Source organism: Ictalurus furcatus, chromosome 2 (assembly GCF_023375685.1).
Source record: "Ictalurus furcatus strain D&B chromosome 2, Billie_1.0, whole genome shotgun sequence".
Classification (NCBI taxonomy): Eukaryota; Metazoa; Chordata; class Actinopteri; order Siluriformes; family Ictaluridae; genus Ictalurus; species Ictalurus furcatus.
In genome coordinates this window covers 8,872,741-8,888,933 of record NC_071256.1, presented here as the reverse complement: position 1 = coordinate 8,888,933, position 16,193 = coordinate 8,872,741, and the positions used below count along the sequence as shown (strand labels likewise).

The 16,193-nt window shown below is 38.8% G+C and overlaps 1 protein-coding gene across 5 annotated transcripts in view; it reads right to left on the bottom strand.

Annotated features, from left to right (window-relative positions):
• The window catches only part of adgrg6 (adhesion G protein-coupled receptor G6), a 44,812-nt gene that overhangs the window by 15,854 nt on the left and 12,765 nt on the right, over nucleotides 1-16,193 (bottom strand). For 2 of the 5 annotated variants that reach the window (XM_053646633.1, XM_053646674.1), the window contains 5 exons: nucleotides 15,282-15,329; nucleotides 13,216-13,281; nucleotides 12,318-12,386; nucleotides 938-1,011; nucleotides 741-793 (listed from right to left, as the gene is read on the bottom strand). In XM_053646633.1, coding sequence (XP_053502608.1) covers nucleotides 741-793; nucleotides 938-1,011; nucleotides 12,318-12,386; nucleotides 13,216-13,281; nucleotides 15,282-15,329 — 310 coding nt within the window. The remainder of the gene's footprint in view (nucleotides 1-740; nucleotides 794-937; nucleotides 1,012-12,317; nucleotides 12,387-13,215; nucleotides 13,282-15,281; nucleotides 15,330-16,193) is intronic. The other 3 variants (XM_053646654.1, XM_053646643.1, XM_053646664.1) reach the window with 3 other exon arrangements.

Here is a 16,193-nt window from a genome sequence, read left to right as displayed (position 1 = left end):
AAGTCGAGAGTCAATGCAGCGTCTACCAGGAGATTTTAGAGAACTTCATGCTTCCATCTGCTGACAAGCTTTATGGAGATGCTGATTGCCTTTTCCAGCAGGACTTGGAACCTGCCCACAGTGCCAAAACTACTAGTAACTGGTTTGCTGACCATGGTATTACTGTGCTTGATTGGCTAGCCAACTCGCCTGACCTGAACCCCATAGAGAATCTATGAGAGACACCAGACCCAACAATACAGACGAGCTGAAGGCCGCTATCAAAGCAACCTGGGCTCAGGTTGTGTAGTGCCACAGTGGTGCCACACCTCAGTAGTGCCACAGGCTGACTGCCTCCATGCCATGCCACACTGATGCAGTAATTTGTGCAAAAGGAGCCCCGACCAAGTATCGAGTGCATAAATTGACCTACTTTTGAGGTCGACATTTCTGTATTATAAATTCTTTATTTAATATTTTGATATACTGGATTTTCGATGTCCCTGAGTTGTAAGCCATAATCATCAAGATTTTAAAAAAAAAAAGAAAAAAAAAAAGGCTTGAAATATTTCACGTTATGTGTAATGAATCTAGAATATATGAAAGTTCCATTTTTTGAATTAAATTACAGAAAAAAATTACTTTTCCATGATATTCTACTTTTTTAGATGCACCTGTAAGAACACTGATAACAACAACAGCATCAATGTAAATATCTGTTGATATCCAATGACATCAGAAGGTTAGCGCATCTGTCTCACCTGACATTAGATACATAAATAGTGTGGTTCCAGTCCTGGAATGTTTGGTTCAACTGTAGGAAGGTACAAACAAACAAGCACAAACTATATACTCATGCATATAAGTAAACATGTATTATCACCAGACGGTATTGGAATCCAAACCCAAATGTCTTGGCTAACCACTATAGAGATATACAGTAGATATAGAATCATACCCATTGTGTTATGAAGTCATCTGTGATGGGTAGGTCATCTGATACTAATAAAGATATCCTGTAGTAGGTAAACTCTGAAAATTAAAATAGGAAGAAAGATCAGTTTAATAAAAAAATAAAGCTGACATTAGTTAGTAGTGATAAAATCTTTTAATAGTGCACTAGTTGTGTGTAGCACAGCAGTAGGGAAATAAAGAGACAACAATGAATAAAATACACCTTATTTCACTATTAGTTCTAAGTTTTGATGCACACTCCTATAAAACAAATAAAAAATTATTAAATAATTTAATCCAATTCACTTGTTTTTTAATTGTATAATCCAGTTGTCCAAAATTGCATAGTCTTAATCATTTAAAAGGCCCATATCATAGAAAACTTTTTTCCTTAATCCATGCCAATCACATTAGACCCAACAGCAAATCTATAAATAGTCTAATTCATTATAGTTTCAATTGCAGGAAATTGTTTTGCATGGTCTTTCTCAGTGATGTTTGCTGATAAATGAGACTTTTTTAGCTCCACTCATGTTCAGTGCACGTGAATCAAAGAGTGCTTTGGCAGAATGCGCATTGTGATAACGTCACATGACACGTCTTGGCCCAAATCTGCAGTAATTTTGAAAAATTGCAAGCTCCTCCAAATATTGCTATGTGTACTTGATTTTACGTTCACAAAATTGCTGCTTACTGGAGGGACTGGAGATAGATTTAGTTAGTGACTACACAATGTAAACACTGAACAGTAAACAGTATGATTGAGGTACTGTGGCTGAATACTGCTTCACATCAGTATGCATAGTATCTGCATTTTCCTCAATTTGAACCATAGCTCATGATACTGGAAATGAATAAACATCCACACACTTTTGTAGTATTGGGATAGATTTAAAGTTACCAACATTCAAGAATATATGAGATCTGTGAGTTTGGGGGCCTTGTTGGTGTACCATTACAGCTTGTTTGTTTACGCAACCATATAATGGTGCATTTGTTTAGCACACGTCTTTATTTATCTCCTCATTTTTTTCCATACAGTTGTACACATGTTGCAGGCCAGGGCATGGTGTGTAATTACACTCGTGAAAAATTTAACCAATCAATTCCAAATGCGCACTCAAAACAAGCTGCGTATTTCAAAAAAGAGATTGTAAAATGGTTTTGTAACACTGTTTTTTTTTTGGGTACATTCAACCATGCAAACCTTATAAAACGGAAATGTTTACAATATGGGCCCTTTAAAATTCAAAAGAAACACAAGCATTTTGTACAAACAAATGCTTTTATACGCCTCAGAAAGTGCTCTGATTTAAGCGGCCTACTGCTATGCCCCACAGCCATCACAAGATGGCGGTCATGTTTTATATTGTTAGTGTAAGACTAACGCTCAATGCATCTCTACTCCATGCCAAAACCTTCTTAGGAGACTTCAGAAAGAAAAATGCATTCACCATAAAGCAATATATTTAGCAACACATGTTGTCACACAGTATTTTCACTTGTTTGTCCAAGCAATTAATTTTTTTAAACATGTGAAAGCAATTTTCAGATTTAGAAATTATATATACAGTATATGGTCTCCTAAGAAAGTTGAATAATGAAAAAAATAAAACATTAAACAAAAATCACAAGAAGAACCAACTGTAGCGTGAAGAACATACAGAAATCATTTAGTTTTTTGTGAAAGCTATTGTTAATATCTTTCTACCCCCCACTAAAACACAATCAAGATCCTTCTAAAATCTAGACAAAAGGACAGGCTGATTATTTCTTCCCTTTAAACCAACATTCTGTGTTCAGAAGCAAAGATATGATTAGGAAGGTGCTACATCGCTTTCTAAGGTCTATGTCGTTATTGGAAAACATACTGTTCCCGGTTGAAAGTCCACAATGACAAGAACTGTAAAACGTTTTACATGGGCATGGGATAAATTCAGGGGAGTCTGTAGTGGTTCCATGGGTGGCATCAGGGGGTACAGAGTAAAAGTCTGCAATGATTCCTTTTGGAGGGGAGGCCAGAGGAAGCGTGCCATTTGTGGAGACAAAGGGCGGGTCGTAAGCAGCCGGGGGAGATGGATGTATATCTCTATCTGTGGTGATGGGTTGAACAATGAGGACATTGTTGCTATTGCTGGAGGGCTTTGCTGATTCATTCGCAGGCCAAAAAAGCTGCTCTGTTGCTGAGAATTGAGCATGTTTAGTATCCTGAAGGTCTTCAGTGTGGCTTTTTGCAATGCTAGTATCCACTGGATGAATGTCTAGACCAAGGCTATGTACACTTGCTTCTAATGTTGAAGGCCATGACTGTCTGCTGGGAAAGGTGGAAGCATGATGAAATCCAGTGGTTACTTGAGAAATACCTGACATATGGTCACGTTCTGCATTTGGTAAATGTGGTACATCCACAGTCAAGATTGATGTCATTGGGGAGATTGAGCTGGAGATCAGTGAGCTGCCGTTGCTCAGCAGCTTAGATTGTGAGATAGTCAGTGTATTGGTTCCAGCGTGCTCTGTAATGGCTGTACGGCTATATAAATGAATGGATACAACTGTTCTATCTTGAGAGTAAGTGCTTGTTGGATTAATTGGACGGTAATCAGTGTCAATGCTGGCAGTAGTGCTTGTGGTTTTATAAATCTGCATGCATGGTCTACTAGTGCTAATGTAATTTTCACTATGGGTCCTTGTGTACGTGTTGCTGTTGGCTGATCTGTCAGGAAAAAGGTGTGTCTCATCAACAGTGGCAGATTCATCAAAATCCTGAAACTGAAAAGGGAATATAGATTCGTCTGCAAGCTGCAGCATCACTGAATAATCTTCAGAGTCATCAATATAACTTGAACTCCCCTTCACATTCTGAGATACAGATGGTCCTTTCTGGAAGTCCAGAGGGACAGATTGTGAAAGGGATGGTGATGGTAATGAGACTGTAAAAATCCTAAAGTCAGACAGGGCTGCCTCAGTTCCTGTGTAGTCCTCAAGCTCAGTGACACTGTCCTCTTCTGTGGCCTTCAAGGCATCCAGTATATCAGGAGATGACATGAAACTAGAGTCAAAATTGTTGTCAGAGATTGAGCTGAACATGGCCAATCCATTGTCACTTTGTGTTCTCATTTCAAAGCTTGAATTAATGGTTGATGAAGGAGAGCTGCCCCATTTGTCTGTCATTAAGGGTGTTGTAGCATGTGATAACTCAGAACTGCCACTGACAGAAATATGAAAGGCATATGACAGACCCCACAGATCGGCCATTGATGGATTATTGTCTTTTTGTCTGTTTAAGCTCCTGTATAGAGTCTCTAGTGGTCTGTTTACATGTGATGGCTCCAGCCCCTGAAGTGAGTGTAATTTAGACTGGCCAACCACCAATGATGCAGCAACTGTACCCTCAGTGACCAGGTAGGAAGCAACTAGCCTAGGGGTACTCAAAGAGTCAAAGTTGTTATTGTGTGGGTTTTGGGGTGGGATAAATAGATTCTCTGATTTGGGCAGAGCCAGGTCACCACTGTCTATTGAACCGGAAGCAAGGAAGCTTCCAGAAGTGCCAAATGTTGGAGCTGAGGAAATAGCAGCAAGTGACACTGGACTAGGCCTGATGGCATATTCATGCTGAACCTCCATGGCAGGAATAGAGCTGATATGTAAAGTAGGATGTGCCTCTGCTCTTAGGGGATAGCTACTTTTGGAAGGGTACTGACCTACTGTCAAAGGTTCTGTAAACAATCCTGTTTGATAAGGGATATAATCAGGTGAATACTTCAGAGAGGCAGCTATGCTAGGAGTGGTTTCTGTAAATTTAAACTGTGTTTCTGACATCACTGTCCTTCCATAAGTTTTCTCTAAAGTTCCAGTCTGAACACGTGAAATGACTGTGGGTTGTAGCAGAGGAGACACCTTGGTACACCCTTGTAGATACCTCTTAACATTTGTAAAGATGCACTGAGTACCTGTAACCTCTGGGAGTTCCCAGCGCACAGTGCTCATTAAGCCTGAGTAGGTTGAGGATATTGCTGGTCTTGAGAGGGAGGGAGGCTCTGTTGCTTGTCCAGATTGGCTCATTTGCACATCTGACCCTCCTGGAGCTTTGATAAGCATCATGCTGTTCTGTGTTTCAACCCGCTCAAAGGGGGTATTGTCTGTAGAAGTAGGAACATTTGCCATTTCTAACAATGATATGTTCGGGCTGGTAGTGGCCAGGCCTTCATCTAGAGAGTAGGTAGCATCAAATTCAAATAAACTGAAAATATTCTCATCTAAATCAATATCATAGAAAAATGACTCTGAGGCAAATCCTGATGGAAAATCGAGCTCTTCAGAGCTGTTCTCGTTGCTCTCACTCAGGTCCCTCTGTGGAGTCAATGACTTAGCCTTACGATTACTGACTGATACCACCTGGAAAGACTCAACGTTTTTAGTCTGGTTATGTGGCCACAGTACATGGGTATAGGTTGGCCTTCTAGTTGTAAAGTTTGTTTTCTTGGCATTGGTTAGTGTTTCGTGAATTCTCGGCTCAGGGGACATGTATGTCATACTTTTCATCGGTAAGGGAAATGCTTTAGTCATATGTATAGCGGGGTATTTAGGAGCCTGTGTTACTGCTGTCTCTGGTTTCTTTCTTACAGGCCAAATGAGAGGGGTGGAGATAAAGCCAAGAGAGGTTTTGGAACTCCGACCAGCAGGAGCGACCGGAGGCTGAGAAGGGGGAGGAGCAGAGGATATAGCTGCTGAGCGTGGAGGTAGCCGCAGCAATGACCAAAAAAACACAGCTGTCCCTTTCTCTGTGCCAGCCAATGTCATTGGGAATGAAGAAAGCAGGTTGTTATTGATCTTTCTGACAAATGTTATTATGACCATATACAACAGTGTAAACATAAAACATTTTGTGAGTTTTGTGACTTGTAATGAGATCTGTAGATACATACACAAATGTATCAAGAATGGCAGGATTCTTAGTATCTTGAAGAAGTTATGAATACAAGTAGAAATGTGGAACTATTAGTGCTAGGCAAATTCAGCAGATTTCAGCAAGTAAAGAACATACCAACCATGTAAGGGTTATTTAGGAAAGGGTAATGGGGAATGGAATTTTTAGTAGGAACTAATGACACTTGTGATGAGGAGATGAATTGATTAAAAACAAGAAAATGTTTAATAAACGAATCAATGACAATAAAAAAACATGAAACAAAACAGCAATTATTGAAATTAATTAAAAAAAAAATGTAAAGTATTAGGACAGTGACAATTTTTGTAACTTCTTGTGAAACAAAGCAATTATTATTTTAAATTAATGACATATATGTTCATCCTATACCTGGGATTTATAATAATAATAATTTAAAAAATAATACTTACAGTTATGTTATGATATCCATACAGCCAAGGATATCACTGTAAGTTTGGAGCCTCAGTAGTAACTGGCTGACTCCAATCTTTTCTCAATTAATCATACATAGCTAGCCAACAGGGCTGAATTTTTGAGTACCTCCCCACCAGAATGACTCATTCTGCCTCAGTGCCATCCTCAGATGGTGTAAAACAACTGTGTTTGTCTGTGGTATCTCCAAGTGCTTTAACTTTCATATGCACTGGAAATAAATCCCTCCTGCGTATCAACCATGAATACTCTAAATAAGTATTTTACAAACTACAGGGAATACAATAATTATTAAACAACTCAAATTCATCATGCCCAACAAGAATGCACATAAGTCAAGATTTGTCCAGGTGAGTTAGGGGTACACAAAATGGCTCAGATGAAGAGCAGGTTTCAAAATATTTTCCACACTCCAAATGAGTGATTATCTAGAAATCACACCATTTTTTTACAGAGTTTGTGCAAGACATAATTGGATATGCTGTCAGTAGATCTGAAAGTTATTGCCACATTGAACCAAGGAAGATCCAACACAGAGATTTGGGGGCATCAGGTAACTATTAATACAGATTACAACTATTCAATTAGTTCAGTGTAGGGATTCTAAACCACAAAAATAAATAACTTGTTCAAATAAACAAATAAACCTGCTCATAAGCTAGCTAGCTATGTTACATCATTAATGCTTACATCATTAAGTTATAAGCCAAGCTGATAACTTTTTTTTTAAACTGCCTGTCAATTTATGTTAACATTTACGGACTGTGGAAATATCGAAGCACCTGAACCAAAGAGATTTGGTGTAACTGTATATCTATAGTGTAACTGACAGTGTGGATTAGATAGTGCTTAAGCTTTTATTGCTGACACTCAGATTTGTGGATTTTGATGAGGATGTGGATAGAATCCACAGCCAAGGTGGAGGTAGACTGAAAGCTCCAGCCACTTCTTCTGAAGATGGCTAGGGCTGCCACAAAGTCTAAGCAGTAACTCCCTTCAAGGTCACAAGTAGAACCTGCAACTCTCCTTCAGCAGCTTGACTGAGGAGTTCAAGATGACCAGATTACAGTAAATGTTGCTGTTCAGTGACTCCACTGTCAGCAAAGCCTCCATGGCCAGCATTGAGCTGCAGACTGTGAAGAAGTGAAGGGCACAGGAAGCAGTTGACCAAGCAGAAGCAAGGTTGTGGCACAGCAGAATGGTGAGACCTGTAGCTGCAGGTCATGCTGGGCTTGGACCCTGGAACACATCTTTAACTGTTGCCCAAAGGCCTTGGAATGAAGTGCTTCTGCACAGGTATCTGCTTTTTTTCTGCCCACAGTAAGCAGGCCCATCCAATGAAGCAGGCTATTACTTTCATGAAGGTGGGGAAGAAACTACTATTGGGTTACAGTAACCAATATGTTTATGTCTGCTTACTAATAAGAAATTATTTAACTTATCTTATGCACGTAACCACTAAAGAAATCATTTGCTATCATCTTATTACTAGGTGTAGCTATAAGCATGGTGGAGGTACTGTAGCTTCAGGCATTATCGCTAGTTCATAAGTTCATAACCTAACAAAAAACAACCAAAAAGTGTCACTGTCCAAAAATAAGGTTAGAGAAAAACAAAGTAAGTCTGAAATAAACCTGTGAGATTGTTTATATTCTATCGCATAACACCCTGTAACCAAGGTCAAAACAAGTGTCTAGAAAAGAAAGAAAATCTAATGGACTGTTGTCACTGATACTGAGTGATAATGGCTGCAGAAAAACCTAAGATATAAACTGACAAGGACTTAATGATGAATAAATAATCAGTTAGCGCTGTGCTATCAGTGGACGGAATATTACTTTATAGTTTTAAAGTACTTAACAGGTTCATAGAATGAGGGCTATACAATACACAACAACTAATGCTTAAAGTAATGGTATAGCAGTGTACATATAAGAACAACATCTGGGGAAGAAAAATAAAACCCCTAAGACATCAGCCTTTGCTTCATTCACTAGTCAAGCTTGGCAGCTCGGCATAGTATATATAGCTTTGCATACATCCCACTGTGAATATAAGCATAATCAAGACTTCCATGATAAATCAAGAATTCCATGAATACATTTGGCTTACCATTGCTTGCATGGATAGATAGTGGGTTAGTAGCAGCAGCTGTGGATAAAGCATGTTTTGAGTAATTGCTGATGAGGACAGAACAGGTTAACAAATAAAGCTGAGGGTGAATCGACACATACTCCATTAAGACAACACAGAAGTGAAAAGTAATGCAAAGCATAGACTGGATATTGAAAAAAGTCTACACACCCTTCCTAAATCTTTTTCCAGCTTTAATGTGATATAGCAACCATAAACATGTGGAAAACAAATAAAAATATTTTAGGGGGAAAAGAAAAAGGAAAAAAAAACTGCATAAATATTCAACCACATTCAAACCTATGCATTTGTCATGGATATGCCGGAAAGGACTTGATTCCCATCAGCCACTGCACCACATTACATGACTGGTTCCACCTGTCTCTCTGTACCTTGCCACAAGTTCACAGTTCCCATTTTGGGTTTTGTTTTTGATCTCAATTAAACATTAAACTTGAGTCTGCAGTTGCATCTGCCTCTACGTCCTTCAGCTGACAATGTTCAAAAGTTAATTAAAGTGATTAACTCCAAATAAAGATCAGCTGTTTCTGTACAATGTTCTTGACATCTTCTTGATTTCAATGTGGCAAAATGTGTTATGGTCTGATGAGACAGCTCATCACCCAAAGAACACCATAGTCATGGTGAAGCATGGTGGTGGCAGTATCATGCTATGGTTCTGCTTCTCTTCAGCTAGGACTGGGGCTCTAGTCAGGATAGAAGGAATCATGAATAGCTCCAAATACCAATCTACAGTATTTTGGTACAAAACCTGCAGGCATCTGTTAGACAGCTGAAGATGAACAAAAACTTCTTCTAGCACAACAACAACCCAGTCAGTGCCCAGCCCTAAATCCTATCAAAAACCTGTGGAATGACTAGAAGACAGCTGTGCACAGGAGATCTGCTCGCTATCTGATAGATCTGGAGCAGGTTTGCAAGGAAGAGTGAGAATAAAATTGCCAAAAAAAAGAGTGTACATCCAAAAACACTGACTGCTGTACAACAAGGGAAAATTTGATTTAACAAGGTATTATTTTAAGGTTATTGTAAAAAAAAAAAATTCCCCTCCTACAACGTTTCTATTTGTTTGTCACTTGAATGTTGTTGGGAAAAGATCTGACATGATTTATATTGGTTTCATCACAAAAACCTGCAGTTTGAACAGGGGTGTGTAAACATTTTATATCCAATGTATAGGTTCATTCTTATTATGGTGACCTGCCAAACAGCACCTCTATTCCAGCCATGTTCTGTGTTTTTTTATATTGCAATGTTAGTGCTTTATTTAAAGGTCAGGTCTATGCCACTGTATACGTTTAGCTGCTCACCAGTGAATAGCAGCATGGTGGTGCTAGTATTCAGCTATTCTGGTCATAAATATAGCACAAGTGAAAATTATCTGTGTTTAAACTTCTACTGTAATCATAACAAACAGACCCATTTTATGTGCTAGTAACTTCTATATTTTCAGCTCACAGAAGGAGAATTTGATTAATATATATTACGTATAATAAATCTTTGGCTACTGATCGCAGCAGTAAATCTGACAGTACTGAACCTTACCAGTAGGTATGCTGGTGGTGGTTGGTGAAAAAGCTGTAGCAGATGAAGTAGTTATAACTAGTAATGGCACAGAGGCATTGAGTGGTTAGAACACACATGCTAGTCGGAGTATGTTTCAGTTTCAGCAGAAAAAGTACAGTGCTGTGAAAATGCTCCTGCTTACCAGAGGTTGTAGTTAAAGAAATGCTAGGAGTGGTCGTGTATGAAGTGGTTATAGGAAGATCTGACAAAGAGAATGGAAAATTAATGAGGCCATGCATCCACATCAGGACAATCATGCACATGCATCCGCATCAGTACTTGGAGTACCTTTAATGCAACATGTAGGTACCACAATAACCGGAAGTGATTTTTGACAATACCGCTTAATAATGTGACGTTATAGTACACGGTGGAATAATATAATTCCTTAATTTCGAGATTAACGCTTCACTTTAACCTAAGTTACCTACATAAGTGTCTATATACTTAGACAATGTTATTGTGGCTGCGCATGAAGTCAGTCAGTGTTAGTTATTGTAGGGGTGCCAACAATTTTTAAACCAGTGTTCTGTAAATGCATTACTTACCTACTTACAGTTGACTGTTAACATAAAACTATATTGAGTATATTACCTAAAAAGCTAGGACATAAGCCACAATAAAAAAATTAATTGCACTAATACTCATACTTGTATATGTGACAACAATGGCTGTCTTTCTTTCCATATATTTGTTATTCCTATATTCATTTCTGATCAATTTGATGAAAGGTGCCCATTGTATCCTACATTCCAACAAGTCATACATTATGTATGGTATTAATCAGGCAGATTAGTCTTCCAGCATAAAACTGAGCATTATAATGGACAAGTGATGGACTTTTAGGGGGCTTTCACACTGGCAGTTTAATCTGAAACAGAGCACGGTTTGCATGTGAAAGCTGTCATGTGGACCAGGAAGCGCACCGTGGTACAGAACCCGAGACTACCTGTAGGACGTGGTCTGAGTTCGGTTCAACTGGAACTGAGAAGTGATTCCCGTGAAAGTGAACGCAACTCGTACTCGGGTCCACACTTGTTCAGGAAGTGAAGTATCCTGTGTATGTGTTTTAGCCAATGATGACATTATTAGTTTCTAAAACACACGTGCACCATGAGTGGCAGAGGGACACTGTGGGACACAGAAAAGGTCCACTGCTGTGCATAATAGCACCAAATAATATTAAAAAACAAAAACAAAAAATAAATAAATAAATATGGTGAGTCACGTTGTGTTCTCCATGCGCATCTGTGATGACGTAAGATGAACCCAAATGCACCGGGGTTTCTATAGAATCAAGTGAGTCTGAAACCAGACCAACGCTGCGGGAACAATCGCAGCCCAGACTCAGATCACTGCAAACGTGCCCAGTGTGAAAACCACCCTAATAGCATTAAAGTTTTGCTTCTCCCAAATAAATAAATAAATAAAATAAATGTCATCTTGGGTTTTTGGGCACACAACCATTCCAAGAGTTTAGGCAGAATGGTGCAAAAAACAAATAACATTTAACACTGGCATTCAGGACACACCCAATGAACCTCCATGAGCACAGCAGTATGAAAACATTTAGCAAAACTTTCTCACAACACAATTAATGCACAATTCAACAGGCAGGGAACACTGTATAATGAACAGAATCGATCAAATGTTTATCAAAACAAAATATGCACTATACTCAATTTATTTCTTATATGCATGAGAAAACACCCACACCCACACAAATAAACAGAAAACACACTGTTCTGTCAAGAATCTGGTTATATCTACCTCTAACATGAAATCTAATAATGATGTGTCTTAATGAAAATGTCACTGTGCAAAACTGCCACACACACCCCTACAGTATATAAATAAAAAACAACATGGGAATTTTATGATCCCTCTTATTTTGTTAACTGTATTAAGATTTAGCAGATTCTGCAAGGGGTATGCAAACTTTTGGACACAATTGTATATCCATTATACAAAAACGAATAAATGTATAATTCCAGCATTGAGTGAAGCTCCTACATCAGTTACATCAGGTGGTAAAATGATGCACAGAGACGCAGGAAGGTGTTTTACACTGGGGGTGTTGGACTCTTTAACAGCATACATGTGATGTGCACCTTCTATATTATTATTATTATTATTATTATTATTATTATTATTACTATTATTATTATTTTAGCAGTTGTCACAGCACCCTCAGCATCCTCACTTCCCGTGTCCTTGCACATGTACACACTCTTTCTCAGTTAAAAAGCAAGCTTCATGAAGTGAGGCACAGACATTTGCTTACCGTTGGTTCTTGCATTAGTAGGAATCGTGTTAGTGTTGACAATGGATGAGGTGGTAGTAGTTAGAGATGCTGGTGGCAGGAACGAAGAAAGGTTACACTTTAACAGGAGGTTAAGGTGACAATGAAAATGCAATCGCTGGAGGCATTGAGCAACTAAACAGTCTCAGTCTGACCAAAAAAAAATATGACAGTGCTATACAATAAAACGAGGGTGATTCAGGAACCAGGAACCAGTAAACTATAATTTTGAGGTTTTCACCAATATAAAGACATCTAGTGGAGAGGAATGTGAAGAACCGTTACTTATTTCCGTTTCTTACTGTTAAGTCTCAGTAAATGAGTTATCAAGTGACAAAGCAAACTATACCTTCCGGAAAGACTACAAAACATTCAGTCAACATTCAGTCATATATGGAGCAGGCGAACTGGGAGCAATTGGGAGAAATATGCATAAATATGCAAGTATGAGGCACTCCACTATGGAAACCATATGTTAAAACGAAACACACACGAAGGAGTGATAGCCTTAAAAAAGATGTATTAAAACTAGACTGTAATATTTTATGACCTGTGCTGGAAACAAGAGATCTGCTTACTTCTGACTGCCTGTTTAATGAGGATAGTTTACTGGCTCACATTAAAATGGAAACATCTGTGGGAGAAGTGCTGAGATTTTATAAATAGTAATCTTGTGTTTTAATTTGACAAAATGAGACCAATCAGAAACTGACAAAGAAAAAATTTCAAATTAGCATCAGGCCCTCATGAACAGATAATAAAAGTGTATTATCATCAAACAGAAGAGTGCTACTGTTATTATACTGGTTTAGATTTAAACCTCTGGATGAAAAAAATAGCTGTTTTTTTTTCTTAGAAAAAAAATCAGGATTTCCCGTACCTGGGCAGCCCACTCCCGAGGACACACAGCTGGTGGTTTGGGAAGTGGTAGCTGGCACGGCGGTACCTGGGGATAGAATGAAAACATTAGCTAGATTATTAAACATTTTAAACAAAATACACAGTTAAAGTCATACTGGAAGTCTGCTTTACGAAAGAATATTATCCTGCGTTCACACCACGTTGGAATTAATGTAATTACTAGAAGACAACCGGGATGTTCTACTCAGAGCTGTTCACGTCCTTATACTCAGAACTCAATGAATCCGTGTGAGATGATGGTGTTGACAACTGCAAAATTACATTAAACTGCATCGTATGTCTTTCGTTTATTTTCAGATTAATCTTGCATTATTAAGACATTAATAATAGTCAGTTATACAAATTATTAGACATTAAATATTACAAGATAACTACATTTTACTGCTGAAGCTGCACGGCGATGTTTCCTCATGACGATGCGGCGGTCAGGTGGTAGTCGGAGCTCTCTGAAAATTCCTAGTTTACAAGTTGTAATTACTTGAGTTGTAAGTTGTAAATTCTACGAGGACGTGAGTACTTTTTACAAGTAGGAATCTCGTCATTACGGTAATTAAGACCGTAAACGCGGTTTAACATTGGGAATGTTATAGGAATCATGTACAGTACTTTTGAGAAACGTTGCTGTTGTAAAGATGATTATTTGAAATTTGTCATCAAATACTAGACAATATAAATTAATCTATTTATGACTGCTGTCATTTATCCACACCTTTCCAGATTATTTGACTCTTCTCAACCCGACATACAGCACAGATTTCCTGTACACACTTTTACTTTCTTACACACACACACCCACACACACAAGGAGAAAGCATGTTGTCTGTTGTCAGTGTGTAATATAATCACTCACGCCACTGACTCACTACTAGTTTAAAGTCACACCCAGGAATACCCATTCTCTCACCAACACAACTGTCTATTATTCAGCACTCAGTACTGCTTTGTTCTCCACAAACTCTTTATCATCAAAGGGTTTATCGTCATCATTCACTTTATCCTCTTCATTTTAGGACACATCTCCTCCTGTCTCTTTTCCTAACTACAGATTACATTAAGCTCATGTTTTTCTGTGTATGCTATTTGACTATTCTCCGGTTTTACTCTGCTCATTTTGATGTTTGTGAGCTGATAAACCTCCTGCACATGGAATATCCCACATCTCCTGAGTCCTGTTTTTTTTTTTTCTACTTGTAATATTTTAAGCAGTTTTCACAACCACACGGATCAGAAAGAGTTTGAGGGCATGTGCTATTGAGAAAGGCTTTTAAAACGAATGTACTGAGCCAACTGGAAACCCTTCGACAGGAACTAAACACACCATGCCATCCATCCATCCATCCATCCATTTTCTATACCGTTTAGACTACAGGGTTGCGGGGAACCTGGAGCCTTTCCCAGGGAGCATGGGGCACTGGGTGGGGTACACCCTGAACTGGTGTACCCATCACAGGGCACAATCACATACACATTCACTGGAGTATCCGGAGAAAACCTTCACAGCACGGAGAGAGTATGTAAGCTCCGCACACACAGGACTGTGGCGGGAATCGAACCCCCAACCCTTGAGGTGTGAGGTGAACGTGCTGTGAACTGTAGCCACCGTGCGCCTTGTGCTCCATACCATAATAGTAAAATAGTCAGGCACACATGTTTTACGAACCTCTACATGTATGGATGAAAGTCACCCACTGAGACAGCTATCTGATACTGTCAGGGATATCCTTCTTTAGAGAATAAATTGACTAAAAAAGCTAAAATGGTACAATAGAGGACTTCTCAGAACTGACTGAAGATATTTTCCTCTTGGTGATTAGAAAGAAGAAAAGATGGCGGCTTTGCGAGGATAAGTATCGATAGGAGGAACTTCTGTTCCACGTTGAATGAAATGTCCTTAAACACATATACTGTACACACACATACACACACAGTGTATTATGCTTAACTAGCAGTGAGATGTTGGATATTACTGTTACTGGTTAAGCTGCGTACATGGCAGGAAAGCAAAAGCGTTAGTAGCACACTCACCAATGGATGAAAGTGTTGTTGTTAAATGTACACACTGTGGGTAACAAACTGCAAAAACAAGGTTACATATTAACAGTGTTACTTCTGTACAGCATAAAGCAAGGCGAGAACTGAAACATGACTTTCTGGCTTGTTGTTACTGCTGATGCTGATATTGCTGATTTGCATGCACTGCATGCTATCAAATGAAATGTCACTGAGGCGTCAGATCGTTCTGCCTTTCTTTCCTCATGTGGACGAAGACAAACTTCAAACTCTGACCTTGGTGCTGAGGTGTTGAAATGCGTCAACGTTATCAGATTAACTGTAGAGGATTAATGCTAACCCTTCCCCACCCTGCCGCACATCTAACACTAACAACAGAGTGAATGTTCAGGTGGGCAGGGCAGACTTATCTGCCCCAGTAAGTGGCAGTTAAGCTATGACTTTGATTTAAGACCCTGTGACACTTTTTTGGGCTAATAGTTTTCAGCCTGCTTTAGTGACGTGGCTGTAAAACGTCACCTGTCGTGCTACAAACTCAGTCCCAGGTGTAATGAATGCGAACGAGGTGGATTATTTACTCTGTCATCCTTTTTTCCCCTCAATAAAAGTACAAATTACATAAAAAGGTGTGACAGGCGTTTGATTGAAAGGTAGTAAAAAACTTTCCTATTTACCATGTTCACTATTCAGAAGAAATGTGAAATGAGCCCAGTAAAACATAACAGACTTGAAACACCAACCCTAAGTTTTCTAATTGAGCTATTAATAATGATTTGTACTGTACTTACCTTCACTACACCTGAACATCTAATGCTTTAATATAACTATCTTAGACAGAAACTCGGATTCAGGTGGGCTACTACAAAACGTTCAAAATGTTAATTATACCAAAAGAACACAAAGAAATGTTAGTGCTAACAGCAGACA